This window comes from Thamnophis elegans, chromosome 15 (assembly GCF_009769535.1).
Source record: "Thamnophis elegans isolate rThaEle1 chromosome 15, rThaEle1.pri, whole genome shotgun sequence".
NCBI classification, from domain to species: domain Eukaryota; kingdom Metazoa; phylum Chordata; class Lepidosauria; order Squamata; family Colubridae; genus Thamnophis; species Thamnophis elegans.
Window position 1 is genome coordinate 46,444,200 of NC_045555.1, and position 15,494 is coordinate 46,459,693.

Consider the following 15,494-nt stretch of genomic DNA (forward strand, 5'->3'; position numbering starts at 1 on the left):
GGAATGAATCTCATTCATCCAGTTTCATACCATTTAGATGCAAAACTGTATTTTGCAGTTGAAAATGGGCAGGAAAAGGCTATGTTGCTGTGGAGAAGGCTGCCCCATGGTGTTTGCACATATGTATTCATTGTGACCCGACAAATGCGCGCACGACAAAAGCGCGCCGACAAAACCGCGGCGCTAAAACCGCGATATCAACACGCCGACAACAGCACACCGACAGAAGCGCGATTTAAGGTTAGGGTTAGGGTTAGGGTTAGGGTTAGGGTTAGGATTAGGTTTAGGTTTAGGTTTAGGTTTAGGTTTAGGGTTAGGTTTAGGGTTAGGTTTAGGGTTAGGGTTAGGATTAGGGTTAGGTTTAGGGTTAGGATTAGGTTTAGGTTTAGAGAGCACTTCTGTCGGTGCGCTGTTTTTGGCGCGCTTCAGCGCTCATTCGTCGTCGTGGTTTAGAACTCGCGGTTTTGTCACCGCAATTTAATCAGGCGCGCTTTTATCGGGCGCCCTTTTGTCGGGGAACCTGTATTCATAATGTTAGTAAGGAGGTTCTTGGATGCTATCAGAGAAAGCTCCCCTGAGAATAGGAACAAAATCTAAATGTGATTGTTGTAGTCAGGTTTTACTGAATAATATTTTAAAATTGAGCATTTCAGGATGTTTACCTGCTTCATTGCCATTTCACCAATTTTATCTGAATGTTTCCGGATGCTCTCCAGGAAGTCCTTCAGTTCTGACATGGAAATCCCTTTAATTTCCTCGCGAAGCTTTGGAAGGTTCCCTATCATGATTTGGCAAAACCGATATTGACTAACTCTAGGGAAGTATATGTTTTCTAGCTGTTCCATTGTTTTTAGAGCAGAATAATATCTGGGGGGAAAAAAACAAGAAACCATCTTTTTTTTAAGATGGAAAGGGAAAAAAACATAGTATATATTTTAAACAAAAAAAAATTGATAACAGCCTAGATTCCAGATCCTAAATAATCTAGTCTCATATAAGAGTGGAGACGAAAAGGAGAAAGAATTGGATACACTTTGGAGTTGTTGTTTTTAAAATTACTGCTTTTTAAAAATTAAAAACATTTGGGACTTCAAATTTGATTGTGTTTGCTGGGTGAATTCTCCTTCCATCCTTTATAAAAAAAATTATGAGTTTAAAATTTTATAAAGATTTTTTTCAGACTATACAGCAAAAGGGTGAATACAGTGCTGATTTTAGAAAATTTTAATGGATTAACAGTTCAGAAGGATTTGAATTAAAGACTTTGAAATTAATTAAAAGGACTTTTTCCTGTGGGAAATACTTTGGTTTATGTCTAAATAACTAATAAGACAACTCTGCAGGTTGGACACTAGAGGGCACTAGAAGGAAATAAATATATCAATGGCTAAGCTAATGCGTTGTTTTTTTGTTGAATGAGTGAAATACTTAATTATAATGTTATCTGTTACTGAAGAATTGGAATATTTTATTGATGAGAAGCTCCACTGAATAAAATTGAAATTGATCTGAATGTGTATTTAAAAATGATAGCTTATAAAAAAAGAGGGAAATAATTGATTTACAAATGATACTGGATGATGATTTGATAATTACAAAAGACAATCAAATATCTAAAAAGTGATGTGGATAACTTCTCTGCAATGAATTTACAAAATGGACACTGAAATTGTCAAAGATTTCATTAGAAGTGATAGTGAGAATATGAACCACGATACGGATAATTTTTCTTTGCTGAAAGTACAAAAGTAACTTCAGAATTTAGACTTCGGGACACCAACAATTCTGAGAGATATATAAGTTATAAATGTAAAATGAGATATAAATGTAAAAGGATGGATTTAAAGTGGGTTCATTAGGAGCCCTATTGGCACAGTGGTTAGAATGCAGTATTGCAAGTCGACTCTCCTGAGCCCATTAGGAGTTCGATCCTGATGGGCTCAAAGCTGACTTATTCTCCCATCCTTCCAAGGTCAGTAAAATGAGGACTGTTGAGAGCAATATGCTGATATTATAATACACCCAGAGAATTATGTAAATAAGTCTAAACGCTACTGCTATTATTAATGTAATTTTAATATTATTAAGATGGGGTGATAAACCCTTAAAATATTATAGAGAATGGAATGAGACATGGAATGGAATGGTTTTTTTTAAAAGAGATAGTGTTAAGCTTTTTTTAAAAAGAGATGTTGTTATAATAATTACACTTGCTGCGGAACAAGACGAAAATTTATTTATTTTCCTTCACTTTTTTAGTTTCAATTGCTTCCATATATATATAAAATTCTCTGTAGAATGTAGATTTAGATTTAGATTTAGATTTTATTAACATTTGTAGGCCGCCCTTTTCCCTGAGGGGACTCAGGGCGGCTCACATAAAATCAGGGAGGGGAAGTACAAACAGTGACATAGACACATATAATAAAAGTAATAAACAACATACATTCATCATTCGGGAGGGGCGGCTATCCTTGTCCCCAGGCCTGATGGGCTAGCCAGTTCTTGAGGGCTGTGCGGAAGGCCTGGACGGTGGTGAGGGTACGAATCTCCACGGGGAGTTCGTTCCAAAGGGTCGGGGCAACTACTGAGAAGGCCCTCCTCCTTGTAGTTGCCAGCCGGCACTGGCTGGCTGATGGAATACGGAGGAGGCCCAATCTGTGTGATCTAATTGGTCGCAGGGAGGTGATTGGCAGGAGGCGGTCTCTCAAGTATCCAGATCCACTACCATGCAGGGCTTTATGAGTGACTAATAGCACCTTGAAGCGCATCCGGAGATCGACAGGTAGCCAGCGCAGCTCGCGGAGGATAGGTGTTATGTGGGTGAACCGCGGTGCACCCACAATCACTCGCGCGGCCGCGTTCTGTACCAACTGAAGTCGCCGGATGCTCTTCAAGGGCAGCCCCATGTAGAGCACATTGCAGTATTCCAGCCTAGAGGTCACAAGGGCCCGAGTGACTGTTGTGAGTGCCTCCCGATTCAGGTAGGGTCGCAACTGGCGCACCAGGCGAACCTGGGCGAATGCCCCCCTAGTCACAGCCGTCAGGTGGTGGTCAAACGATAGCTGTGGATCTAGGAGGACTCCCAAGTTGCGAACCCTCTCTGAGGGGTATAAAATTTGACCCCCCAGCCTGAGTGATGGAATATTGGTCGAATCTTTGGGAGGGAAACACAACAGCCTCTCGGTCTTTTCTGGGTTGAGCACAAGCTTGTTAACCCTCATCCAGTCCCTAACGGCCTCAAGGCCTCGGTTCATCACGTCTGCCGCTTCATTGAGTCGGCACGGGGCGGACAGATACAACTGGGTATCGTCCGCATATTGATGGTATCTGATCCCGTGCCTGCGGATGATCTCTCCCAGCGGTTTCATGTAGATGTTGAATAGTAGGGGGGATAAGACCGAGCCCTGAGGCACCCCATATGTTAGGGGCCTAGGGAACGATCTCTGCCCCCCCACTAACACCGACTGCGACCTGTCCGAGAGGTAGGAAGAGAACCACCGCAACACGGTGTCTCCCACTCCCACCTCCCGCAGTCGTCGCAGAAGGATACCATGGTCGATGGTATCGAAAGCCGCTGAGAGGTCAAGGAGGACCAGGATGGAGGAATATCCTCCATCTCTGGCTCTCCAGAGATCATCGGTCAATGCGACCAAAGCGGTTTCTGTGCTGTAACCGGGTCTGAAGCCTGACTGGAAGGGGTCGAGATAGTTTGCTTCCTCCAAGGACCGTTGGAGGAAGTATTAATGTATTAATTTTATTTGTCTAACATAATCCTTAATAAGATTATTACCAAAATTATGTTGGCGACATATAAACCCTAATGGAAACAGAGATTGAAAGATAGCAAGATTAAAAAATAAAATTAGAGAAGGATGAAAGCAAAGCATTTGGCTATGCTATACTCTTTTCCTAGCATATCCAAGCAGCTATTCCACATAATTAAAAATCCTGAATTTTAATACAATAAATACCTGTAGACATTAAATTGTTAGATCAAAGAATGTGACTTATAGAGTGTATCTCACCAGGAGTTGTTATATTATATACTACGGTGTATTAAATATATTATCTATAGTTCATTATATACTACATTTTACTATATTATGTAGGAGGTCAAAAAACAAATAGAAATAATTGTTTTTTTATTTATAATGATCCATTATTAATATTTACATATTTATTTAGAACTTGTTTTGAAAGTTGCATGGTATATCAGATGACAAATGTTAACCAGTGAGGGAAATCTCTATTTTGCTATTTTGATAATGTATTAACTATTGGTTTTGAAATAATAAAACCAAATCAAACAATAACTGGAATTATAAGCCAAATTTTAATTATTTCAATTTCATGGATATGACTTAAACATTTAATTTCTAAAGCCAATGACTAATTCTTCCAAATACTTTTATTTTTCCTCATGAGAATTGTTCATTTGTCATGGAAGGCATGGAACAAAGGCAGGAATTGAATACAATTGAATTGAGACCAAATTCATTAAACGTCCTTACTAAAGTAAGCTTTATTACTCCATCAGTAATTGCAATAGACAAGTGGATGAACCAATTCATTAAAACATTTAGTTGAGTTAAAAACGATTAATTCACCTTCTGACATTCATCTGCTCTTTTAATTTGCTGTACATCTCCAATACTGTAAGAAGAAGAAAAAACGTCATAAATTTCACTATAAAATATATAAACCAGAATACAGATGCTTTCCAAACGATCAGTTTTGTACTATATTAATGCATTTTTGAAATTGTGAAAGTTTTACAACCTAAGGATGGAAACTTAAAATGGAAAAGCAGTAAAAAATAGGAATTTTAGAAAGTTAGTTTAGGCTGATCTCAAAGCATTTTAAAACTTTTATTTTAACTCTTTATTGGTCACCCAACGCCGTGAAAATTACAATGGATTTATAGACAAAAATAGATCACTGCTGTTGGCAGGAACATGTGTTACAGGAAGAGCACATCAGGAAACCAAGGTGTTTTACAGACAATGGTAAAAATGTAATGTTTCTCTGTGTAATTAAAACCAAATGTCAGAAAGGGGGATTTGGGAAATATTGCATATAACGATGTTTCAGCTTATCTTTGAAACTCCATGAATGGTTAAATAATATTCAATTACATGACAACATTGCATCTACAAATTAATATCCTCGACAATATTCCGTCTCTGAATATCCTGTCAATATCCTGGATATGAATGAACAATTTTTTAAAAAAAGATAACTGATTTAAATGCATTTAAATATCTCCTTTAAATCTTTAAGCAACATTTGCTCCAGAAAGTACTGTGTATCACAGATCAATTTTGTACTAGTTGTGTTGGAATATATCTAGATTTAAGATATGAAGTGACAGAGTCCTGCGGGATTGAGCGGCCTATAAATTTAATAAATTTAATAAATAATTTTGGTACGCCTATATTTGGCGTTTAAGTATTTGTAACTAACCTGGAAGGCACAACTGAAGTTTTTCGACCACGGTCGTAATATTCCTCTGCTGGAGTCTACTCTGGATGACTTCCTCTGTCTGAGCTAGCACCTTGAGTATTTTCAAACACATTATGGTTAAATTAGGTGCACTCATGTCATATTCCATAAAACATTTGTTGAATGAGTTAGGAAAGCCACTTTCTTACCTCTTTCCCAGCTTCTTGAAGTCTTCTGTTTGTATCAGTAACTTGGACCTTAAAAATGATTTCACCTTTATTAGAAAAATATGCATATAATGCCCTGATGCAGTTGCTCACCCTTGTAATCAGATCATGCTTCATGAGAAACTTAGAACAAAGGAATGTAAATCCAAATTAACTCTACAGCTTGAACTTGAACTTTCGATCACCAAGGGTTTTTGTTAACTTCAATTAGTTATGACAGTTCCTTCCAACAGATTCAGTGGCAAACTTCTCAATTTTACTTGGGATTTTTGAACTTTTGTTTCTATAGGTCTGTCAAACAATTCAAATCACTGACCCAATTGACCACTGGTCCTTCTTTGATAACCTCAATGAGCTCTATGTGTCACTCATTGTCTGCAAGAAATGGTGATTGCATTTTATGGTAATTAAACATTCATACTTTGCTGAATGCAAACACTGGGAGGTTGATTAACATCAAACGTGGATATTGCCAGCCAAGCGACATTTTAATACTGCAGGTGCAGGCAGTGCTCGACCTCAGAGTTTCCCACATATTAAGTGACTCATTAGGTCATCATAATAAGGGAGCACATTCTAGTTTATTAAAAAACTCATTAAATTCTGAACAAAGCTGCTCAATGACCTCATTGAGTCTCTAGTTATATGAATATCCTTTATATAATGCTGTTCTACTCATAACCTCTGGTGAACTATGCTCACTCTGTCTGGGGCACATATTTTTTTTCTTTCTTATAAATGTGCAAAGGGAGCTAAGATTAGTTTAGTTTAGTTTTTAGTTTAGTTTATTTGGTCTTGTATGCCGCCCACTCCCGAAGGACTCCAAGCGGCTTACAATAGACAAGGGAAGGGGATAAATAGACAAAACAACACTTTAAAAAACACAACAGTCACAATTTCCAAGGGGCTGGATATTTCGAAAGCCCCCCGGCCTGCTGGAGCAGCCAGGACTTAACGGCTTTGCGGAAGGCCGGGAGGGTAGTAAGGGTCCGGATCTCCACGGGGAGGTCGTTCCAAAGGGCCGGAGCTGCGACAGAGAAGGCCCTCCCCCGGGGAGTCGCCAGCCGACATTGGCTGGCAGATGGAATCCGGAGGAGACCTAACCTGTGAGATCTAATCGGTCTATTTCCACAATTTACTTCTGAGGAAATCTCACAGTATCTTTAAAAGAAAAAAAAAATCCCAACAATTTTTGGAGAAACATCTGCGGGAAGAGGACATTTCCATGCTGGGTCTGGATACTCAGAAAAAAAGTATCTCGAAAATATTTCCCAGCCCACTCGGTCGAGGGGGCCCCGGCCGTTGGTCTGTGGACCAGCACCGGGCTGCAGCATACCAGAGACTGGGCTGCACAAACAAGGAAAGCTACATCCCCGAGATGTAGACAGCATGCAAAACCATGCGCCCTCTGGTCCGCGGAAAACCCTTTCTCCTCGGAACCGGTCCCTGGTGCCCAAAAGGTTGGGGGCCACTGAATTAAACAATCTATGATTGTATTAGCCCAGTGCCTGGAAGCTGTGGGGATCTGGATGGGAACAACCAGCTTCAGATGAATCCTGGCAAGACTCAAAGGCTCTGGCTTTTGTGGCCTGCCAATTCCAGGACTATGTCATTTTTAGTGCCGGATGTGGTTGCACAGACCCAGTCATATCTGGTGCATGATTTGAGGGCCCTCCTGGAATCACAACACCTGCTCAAACAGCATGTGGCAATCATGATTAGGAAGGCCATTGCACAACTTCGTATTGCAGAGGTCTTCAAACTTGGCAACTTGTGGACTTCAACAGCATAGCTGGCTGGAGAATTCTGGGAGTTGAAGTCCACCGTGACCTGACAAATGCGCGCCCGACAACAGCGCGATGAAACCGCGGCGATAAAACCGCAACGTCAACAGCGCGCCCAAAAAGGCGCGCGACAAAAGAGCTCTGGCAGAAGCGCGATTACAGTTAAGGTAAGGGTTAGGGTAGGGGTAAGGGTAAGGGTTAGGGTTAGGGTTAGGTTTAGGTTTAGGTTTAGGTTTGGGTTAGGGTTAGGGTTAGGGTTAGGGTTAGGTTTGGGTTAGGGTTAGGGTTAGGTTTAGGTTTAGGGTTAGGGTTAGGTTTGGGTTAGGGTTAGGTTTAGGTTTAGGTTTAGGGTTAGGGTTAGGTTTACGTTTAGGGTTACGTTTAGAGCACGCTTCTGTCGGCGCACTGTTGTCGGTGCGCTTCTGCGCTCATTCGTCGACGCGATTTTGAACTCGCAGTTTTCTCCCCGAGGTTTTGCCGGTGCGCTTTTGTCGAGCGCGCATTTGTCGGTGAACCGAAGTCCACGAGTCTTAAAGGTGCCAAGTTTGGGGATCCCTGTCGTATTGTGTGCCAGTTGTGCCCGTTCCTAAATCGGGGAGTATTGCTCATTGTCGTTTGTGCCCGAGTCACCCTTCGATTGGACTATTGTAATGCGCCGTTCATGCGTCTTCTCTTGAAAAATATCTGGAAGCTTCAGCAGCTTCAAAATGCAACAGCAGAGGCAGTTTATGTGTGCCGCTAGAATACAAGCGTTATATCTGTGCTTTGTGAGCTGCACTGGTTGCCAGTTTGCTTCTGGGTCCAATTCAAGATTCTGGTTTTGACCCATAGTCCTCCATAGCATGGGCCAGTTTATCTGAAGAACTGCTCCCTGATTGTGGCCTCCTCCGAATTCCATCCGCCGGCCAGTGTCGACTGGCGACTACCCGGAGGAGAGCCTTCTCTGTGGCTGCTCCGACCCTCTGGAACGAACTCCCTGTGGAGATTCGAACCCTCACCACCCTCCAGGCTTTCCGCAAAGCCCTTAAAACCTGGCTGTTCCGACAGGCCTGGGGCTAAAGAACCGTTGCCCCCGTCTCGAATGGTATGACTGTCGTGTGTTTTAAATTATGCATTGTTTTGTGTCGTTTTTAATTTTGTCTGTATCTCCCCCTTCCCTGGTTTGAGTTGTGAGCCGCCCTGAGTCCCCTTCGGGGGAAAAGGGCAGCATATAAATAAAATAAACATTCAAACATTCAAACATTCATCTGCTGTTCTCTCTTTGCCTTGTGATTTTTACTTTTTTAAAATAATTGTTACATGTTTATTGTTTTAAGCTTGTGTAATTTTATTGGGCGCTGCCCAGATTGGGCCTCCTCCGGGTGCCGTCGGCCGGTCAGTGTCGGTTGGCGGGTCCCCAGGGGAGAGCCTTCTCTGTAGCTGCTCCGGCCCTATGGAACAATCTCCCCGTAGAGATCCGGACCCTCACCACTCTTCCGGCCTTCCGTAAAGCCACGAAGATCCTGGCTGTTCCGGCAGGCCTGGGGCTGTTGATTAGTATCCAGCCTCACTCCAACTGTATGCATGTTGTTGATATTTTTAACACTTCTATTTTATTTTAAATTTTTTTAATATATGTCTGTCTTGCCTGTAAGCCGCCCAGAGTCCCAATGGGAGTGGGCGGCATACAAATGCTAATAAATTGAAATTGAATAGATTCACTTTTTGTGAGACATATGTCTACATACATTTAACACAGAAATAAATCAATACTTGCTAAAACATTTGCAGCTGTTCTACAAAATAATCTTCTACCTAATTATATTTAATGACAAAAAGTAATTTGCAGCATTTTTATGGCATACTGTAAGTCCTCTCGTTGCTATTGTAATATTTTGAGTCATTATTCACAAGCATCTAAAGGCTATTTTTACTATCACTATTTTACTTTGAAAGGGAACACGTGGCCATAAATCCTGCACCCTAGAACTGCACTTATTATTTAATTATCTTAAAAACTGCACCTCCTTACCTTCAGTTTCTCTGCATCAGCCCTTACTTTAAGAAGTTCCGTGATGGCATCCACAAATCCTTGATGGTGAAAATTGCACATTTTTTCAATCTCTTTGTCATGATTACGTATACATGCGTCCAATTTTTCCATAAACTTTTGGTGTGCGTTTGGCTGGTCATCATAGACAGACCTATCAAAAGAAAATGCAAAGAGAAATTAACATTAATTTAAAAGTCTTATATGCGTGACTTTGCTTACATAAGAGCCGAGGTGGCGCAGTGGTTAAATGCAGCACTGCAGGCTACTTCAGCTGACTGCAGTTCTGCAGTTCGGCTGTTCAAATCTCACCGGCTCAAGGTTGACTCAGCCTTCCATCCTTCCGAGGTGGGTAAAATGAGGACCCGGATTGTTGTTGGGGGCAATATGCTGACTCTGTCAACCGCTTAGAGAGGGCTGAAAGCCCTATGAAGCGGTATATAAGTCTAACTGCTATGGCTATCTATCTATCTATCTATCTATCTATCTATCTATCTATCTATCTATCTATCTATCTATCTATCTCTATATCTCTATATCTCTATATCTCTGTCTGTCTGTCTGTCTGTCTGTCTGTCTATCTATCTATCTATCTATCTATCTATCTATCTATCTATCCATCCATCCATCCATCCATCCATCCATCCATCCATCCATCCATATCTCTTATCTATCTATCTATCAGTGGTTACGGTGCAGTATTGTAGGCCACTTCAGCTAACTGCTATCTGCAGTTCGGCGGTTCAAATCTCACCAGCTCAAGGTTGACTCAGCCTTCCATCCTTCCGAGGTGGGTAAAATGAGGACCCAGATTGTTGTTGGGGGGGGGCGATATGCTGACTCTGTAAACTGCTTAGAGAGGGCTGAAAGCCCTATGAAGCGGTATATAAGTCTAACTGCTATTGCTATTGCTATTGATTCAGTGGTGGAACTTATTCACCTGTCCACTCATTGTATGTCCAAAATATGCATTGGGGTGGAGTTGGGGGGGGACCATTACAGGGAAAAATCAATTTTTAAAGTTTTCTTTAAATTACTGGTTTTTTTTCATGCCTCTAACTCAGAAATTAGTCATCCTGTTAGCGTCCCCTAGTGGACAAAACCCAACATTACCCAAATCTGCATTCAAGTTTCGAGTTTCGAGTTTAACAAGATTTGTATGCCGCCCACTCCCATTGGGACTCTGGGCAGCTAATTCATGGATAAATTAAAAAATAATAATCCAAAAGCAAGATACGTAGCTTTTTTAAAGAATGCATTTACTTGTTTCCCCTTTGAATACAGTGATACAAACTTTAACAAGTGTTCATTCCAAACAAACTCAGGATATCTTGATCAAGATTCCCACCCTGGAAGCACCAAATTAAAGATTTCGGAATGATATTTTCAGCTCTTGTTATCCTTCCCAGGGCCATATATTTACAGGTCTGCTACGCTACCTTTCATCAGACAAAAGGAGTTTAGTATTTGTAAGTTCCATTGGTTTTTTGTTTTTTTTTCTGTTTCTACAAGGACACAAAATTTATAAATATCTAAGTTGATAAATGCTATTGGCCCTGATGCAAGGTAATCGAGCCCCCCCTTTTAGACATGCACATTTCAACTACAACTGTTTGAAAGCCTTGGTATGTTCTAAGTTCAGTCTATTCCATCCCGTCATATTTTCCTTCTTCATTTTTAAACGCTTACATCTGAGAGCCATTATAATATTTTGTTTTAAGCAAGGAGACTCCAGTTTAAGTCCCCAGTAGAGTGGAATGGGGCTCATAAAAACTGCCTGACCCAATTTATCTTAAATGGCTGCTATTCTGGGGTTATGGTGCCTTCAGTTCTCAGACAGAAATATCATAAAAACGAAACAAGCATTCATTAAATAAATCACCCTGACATCTGCATGCCTTTTGGAGGATAATATTTTTTGAGGAAAGCATATTTTTAAACCCTTTCAATTTTCCCAAACCATGTATGACTTCCCTCTCCAGCCACCTAAGCTTTTTGGCAGTAACTGTTCCTTCATAGGAATTAATTTCTTATTAAGCCAAGTATGGAATATCTAATTTTATTGGAAAATAGGATGCTATATGCTAGAAAACAAACACATTCTAAACATATTTTGGTGAAAAGCCAGCATTGAGAGTAGTAAAAAGAAAAAAGGTGAGCATTTTTTTGGGGGTCACCAAAATCATGTAGGTCCTTATAAATATCAAAATGTGAAAGTTTAGGTTCGGTCTTAAAAGCTGCAGTGTATAATATACACAGACAGTTTCCAAAGCTATTAGCCGTTCAGCATGAAAACAGAACAAACTTAAAACCAACTAAAATATATATATTTTCTCTATGTTGTATGGAAACAGTGCCACCTTGTGGAAAATAACATTCTCATTCGTTTTGCCTTTATACTTAATTTTATCTTATTGTTTCACAATGCGCCTCGGCTTTTATTACTATATCTTGCAGATCCTTTGTATTTTTGGCTCTCAGAGTAGCTAGTCTCAACTGCATAACACAAATTATAGATGTTTCTTCCAGGGTCCTTTGATATATATATTCAGTATATAAGTTGAATGAATAAGGAGAGAATCTCAGTCCTTTGCCAACTATCTGTTTTGCCATGCTCATGTATGTTTCCTGACATGTATATATGTTTCATGCACGGACAATGAAATGTTTTGGGACTGCCATTTTTGGGCATTGGTGAAGCACATACTGTCTGCTGTATGATTTGATTTTCTTAATTACCCAGCACCTATCAGCAATAAAATGTTTCTCAGTCTCATATAAGATCAGCTTATAAAATATCTGGATCCGAAGCATTATTTTGCTGGCATATAAAAATGTTGTGAGATGTCTCTTGTGAGTCTTTTCGGGATGCAAGATTAACAATGCAGCTAGGGCTCATTAGTGGCGCCTTCTAGTGATAAAAGGACGGATGGCGCCACGCCCTGGTTGCAGGAGTCAACGTTCATTCATTCATTCATTCGTTCATCATTCATCGGTCGTGGTTTGTTTGTGAGAGACACTTGGAGAAGTGATTGGCTTTCTGTAACCCTGATTCAAGGAGACACTTGGAGAAGTGAATTGTTTTGTAGGAGTTTTGTTTTGCATTCTGTTATATTCTTGTCAGAGACTTTGTTTATGTTTATTTTTGGGCTCGCAGCCAGTCTGAGCCGAGGACTGATAAAGTGAGTTCCTTTTAAGTTTGTCTGCCTGTCGTTTATTAACGAGCGGAGAAGGGGGGACAGAACAGAAAACTATGGCTCAGTGGTGGGTTGCTAATTTTTTTACTACCAGCGTGGGTGTGCGCAGTTAAATCTCTCCCTCTCTCTCTCTCTCTCCCTCTCTCTCTCTCCCTCCTCCTCTCCCTCCCTCCCTCTCCCTCTCTTCTCTCTCCCTTACTTAGAACCTTTGCTGATTTCTCTTCTGTTGCTTACCATATTACTGCCATCTTGGAGCTGAGTAGCCTTAACAAATCCAATGACTAATTAAATATTTATTTCTTTTTTGGTGCCAAATCAGCTACGTTCAACAGATCAGGAAATTGACATGAATGGATTTCTATTTCATGTTACCTCTGGAGCTAGAATCCTGAAAAGGCTTTAAGTCAAATCAACCAGAGTAAATGTTCTCTTCCTGGGTCGGTGGCCAGCAACAGAATACAATGAGGCAGCCACACAACTCACACATCAAAATGAGTCAAAAAACAGAAAATCGAATGCAAATTTGCACGCAATTCTCACAACCTGAAATCAAATGATTATAGTGCTGCAATAATTCCATTCATACAACATATTGCATTTTGCCCAATTATTTTAGGTATTTACCAGCACAGGTGGCGCAGTAGTTAGGGTGCAGCCGAGGTGGCGCAGTGGTTAGGGTGCAGTACTGCAGGCCACTTCAGCTGACTGTTATCTGCAGTTCAGCGGTTCTAATCTCACCGGCTCAGGGTTGACTCAGCCTTCCATCCTTCCGAGGTGGGTGAAATGAGGACCCGGATTGTTGGGGGCAATATGCTGACTCTGTAAACCGCTTAGAGAGGACTGAAAGCCCTATGAAGCGGTATATAAATCTAACTGCTATTGCTATTGCTAAAAATCTAAATGTGAAAAGAAGCCCAATATTTATATGTAATCAGGCTTGAATAATCACAGGTAGTCCCCCCACTTTCTCCTCTCTTTGCCTCTATAAAAAAGAAGAGGGCGTCTTAGGCTGAGAAGAACAGTGACTACTTAAAAGAGTGAATAGAGAAAGGGACAGGTTGTGAATGAAGTCTATGTCCTAACTAAACATTCACAAAACTGCAGCGTACTTGCCAGGTGCAAAATGTATTATTTCCTTGAACAGAGATGTGCAGTCATCCGAGCAATTTTATAAGATATGGGACTTGTTCTATGAGTGGCTGGGGGGAAAAACTTGGAAATGAAAAATGTTTTACTCATGCTTTAACTGAAGGAGTTAAATGATAACACGATCATGCTGTGAAATAAATTAACAACGATACAATGAAAAACTGACATATCTATGAATTGAATACTTTAGAATTTTTTGTTTTAAAAAGGATACGGATAACGACGATTTTATGTATACTTGATAGAGGACTGGTGATATAATGTATAACCTTAAGAACATATTACAATGATATCTTGTTGTTGATAAATAATTTTAATAAGGGAATAATTTAAAAAAATGGTATATTTATATGTAGCGACCACTTAGAATACTTTGTTGATAAATGAAGGAATAAGATTTCTGTTTGAAGGTAAGAGGTACAAGGATAACAATGAACATAAGCATACCTGATAGTTGGTTGGTGGAAATATGTATAATGGAAAATAGTGACATATAAATGGTTGGTAAAAAAAATCTTTTCTTTCACATGGGGTTTATATAAAGGTATACTGTTATCAAACAGATAACCAAGAATGTAAGGGAACTATGATTTATTGGGAAAAAAAATAATACTAATCGTAATTGAACATATACTGTATAATTAAAGTGAGGTATTTAGTTATACTAGATGAAAAATCTGAGATGGTAAATGTTATTCGAGAATATGGATGTTAAAACACCTGTAACCAAACGACATGCTGTATGTGATGATGCTTTTTTTATTGTTGTCTGTATGTGTTGTCTGTGTAATAAAAATAAAAAAATATTTTTTTAAAAAGAGATGCTCTGTCATTTATAGAAAATTAGTGTTCCCAACCTTCTTCCTTTGCTGGAAGGGGAAAAAGGGGATTCCAACATTTAAAATTAAGAGTCCTGAACTCTAAAGGGAATTTATGGATCACGACTAGCTTATATAAAGGATAGCTTTATTTTCCACAGTTATTGGCTAAAGTTTCGTGCCTGCAAGAAGTTGAAGTGTTCAGGAAACTTAAGCAAATTAGGTTCTTGCTTCAGAAACGGTGATTTCTCTAAAATTAGGAAATATATAGGAAGGAATTGCATTAGGTTTAATTTCTGTTTTCTGTGTCATGCACCATTGCCTTAACATTCGGCTAGTGAACCAGGAGTAATTTCGACCTTCCATACTTCTAGTAATTCTATACTTCAGGCTGAGCATGAAGATATTACTATTATTATTACTAAACCTGCAGTAATGTATATTCTGCTTCAATCTCATTAGTGTGTTTTTTTAAAAATAGCAGATCACCGCCCTCTTGTGGTCTGCCTGGAATATTGCATTTCCTTTTGATTTTTTTGAACGTTTTTATATACAGCAATCTGAAAAACAAGGTAATTTATTTCCTTTGGAATTCAAAAAGCTTGGTAATAATATTGAAAGTTAAAGATTTAAAAAAAAAATTTGCCTTTTAAAAAATAACCTTTTCATTTTTGTTGGCAGGGGCTATTTATCTATGGCTGTCCAATTTGGACACCTAACATCTATCAGAATCCATGTATGCTAATACACACAAACACACACACCTTAATAAAATATATGCATTTTGTATTTACTCCAATTTATCACTTTCTATAAGAGCTAAAGCTATCTTATCTGATATTTAT

At 39.6% G+C, this 15,494-nt stretch overlaps 1 protein-coding gene across 1 annotated transcript in view; it reads right to left on the reverse strand.

Annotated features, from left to right (window-relative positions):
* EXOC6 (exocyst complex component 6) overlaps window positions 1–15,494 on the reverse strand; it is a 79,398-nt gene that overhangs the window by 47,869 nt on the left and 16,035 nt on the right. The window contains exons 2-6 of the mRNA XM_032231973.1: window positions 9,468–9,639; window positions 5,655–5,702; window positions 5,467–5,557; window positions 4,611–4,656; window positions 663–867 (exon numbers count right to left, since the gene is read on the reverse strand). Coding sequence (XP_032087864.1) covers window positions 663–867; window positions 4,611–4,656; window positions 5,467–5,557; window positions 5,655–5,702; window positions 9,468–9,639 — 562 coding nt within the window. The remainder of the gene's footprint in view (window positions 1–662; window positions 868–4,610; window positions 4,657–5,466; window positions 5,558–5,654; window positions 5,703–9,467; window positions 9,640–15,494) is intronic.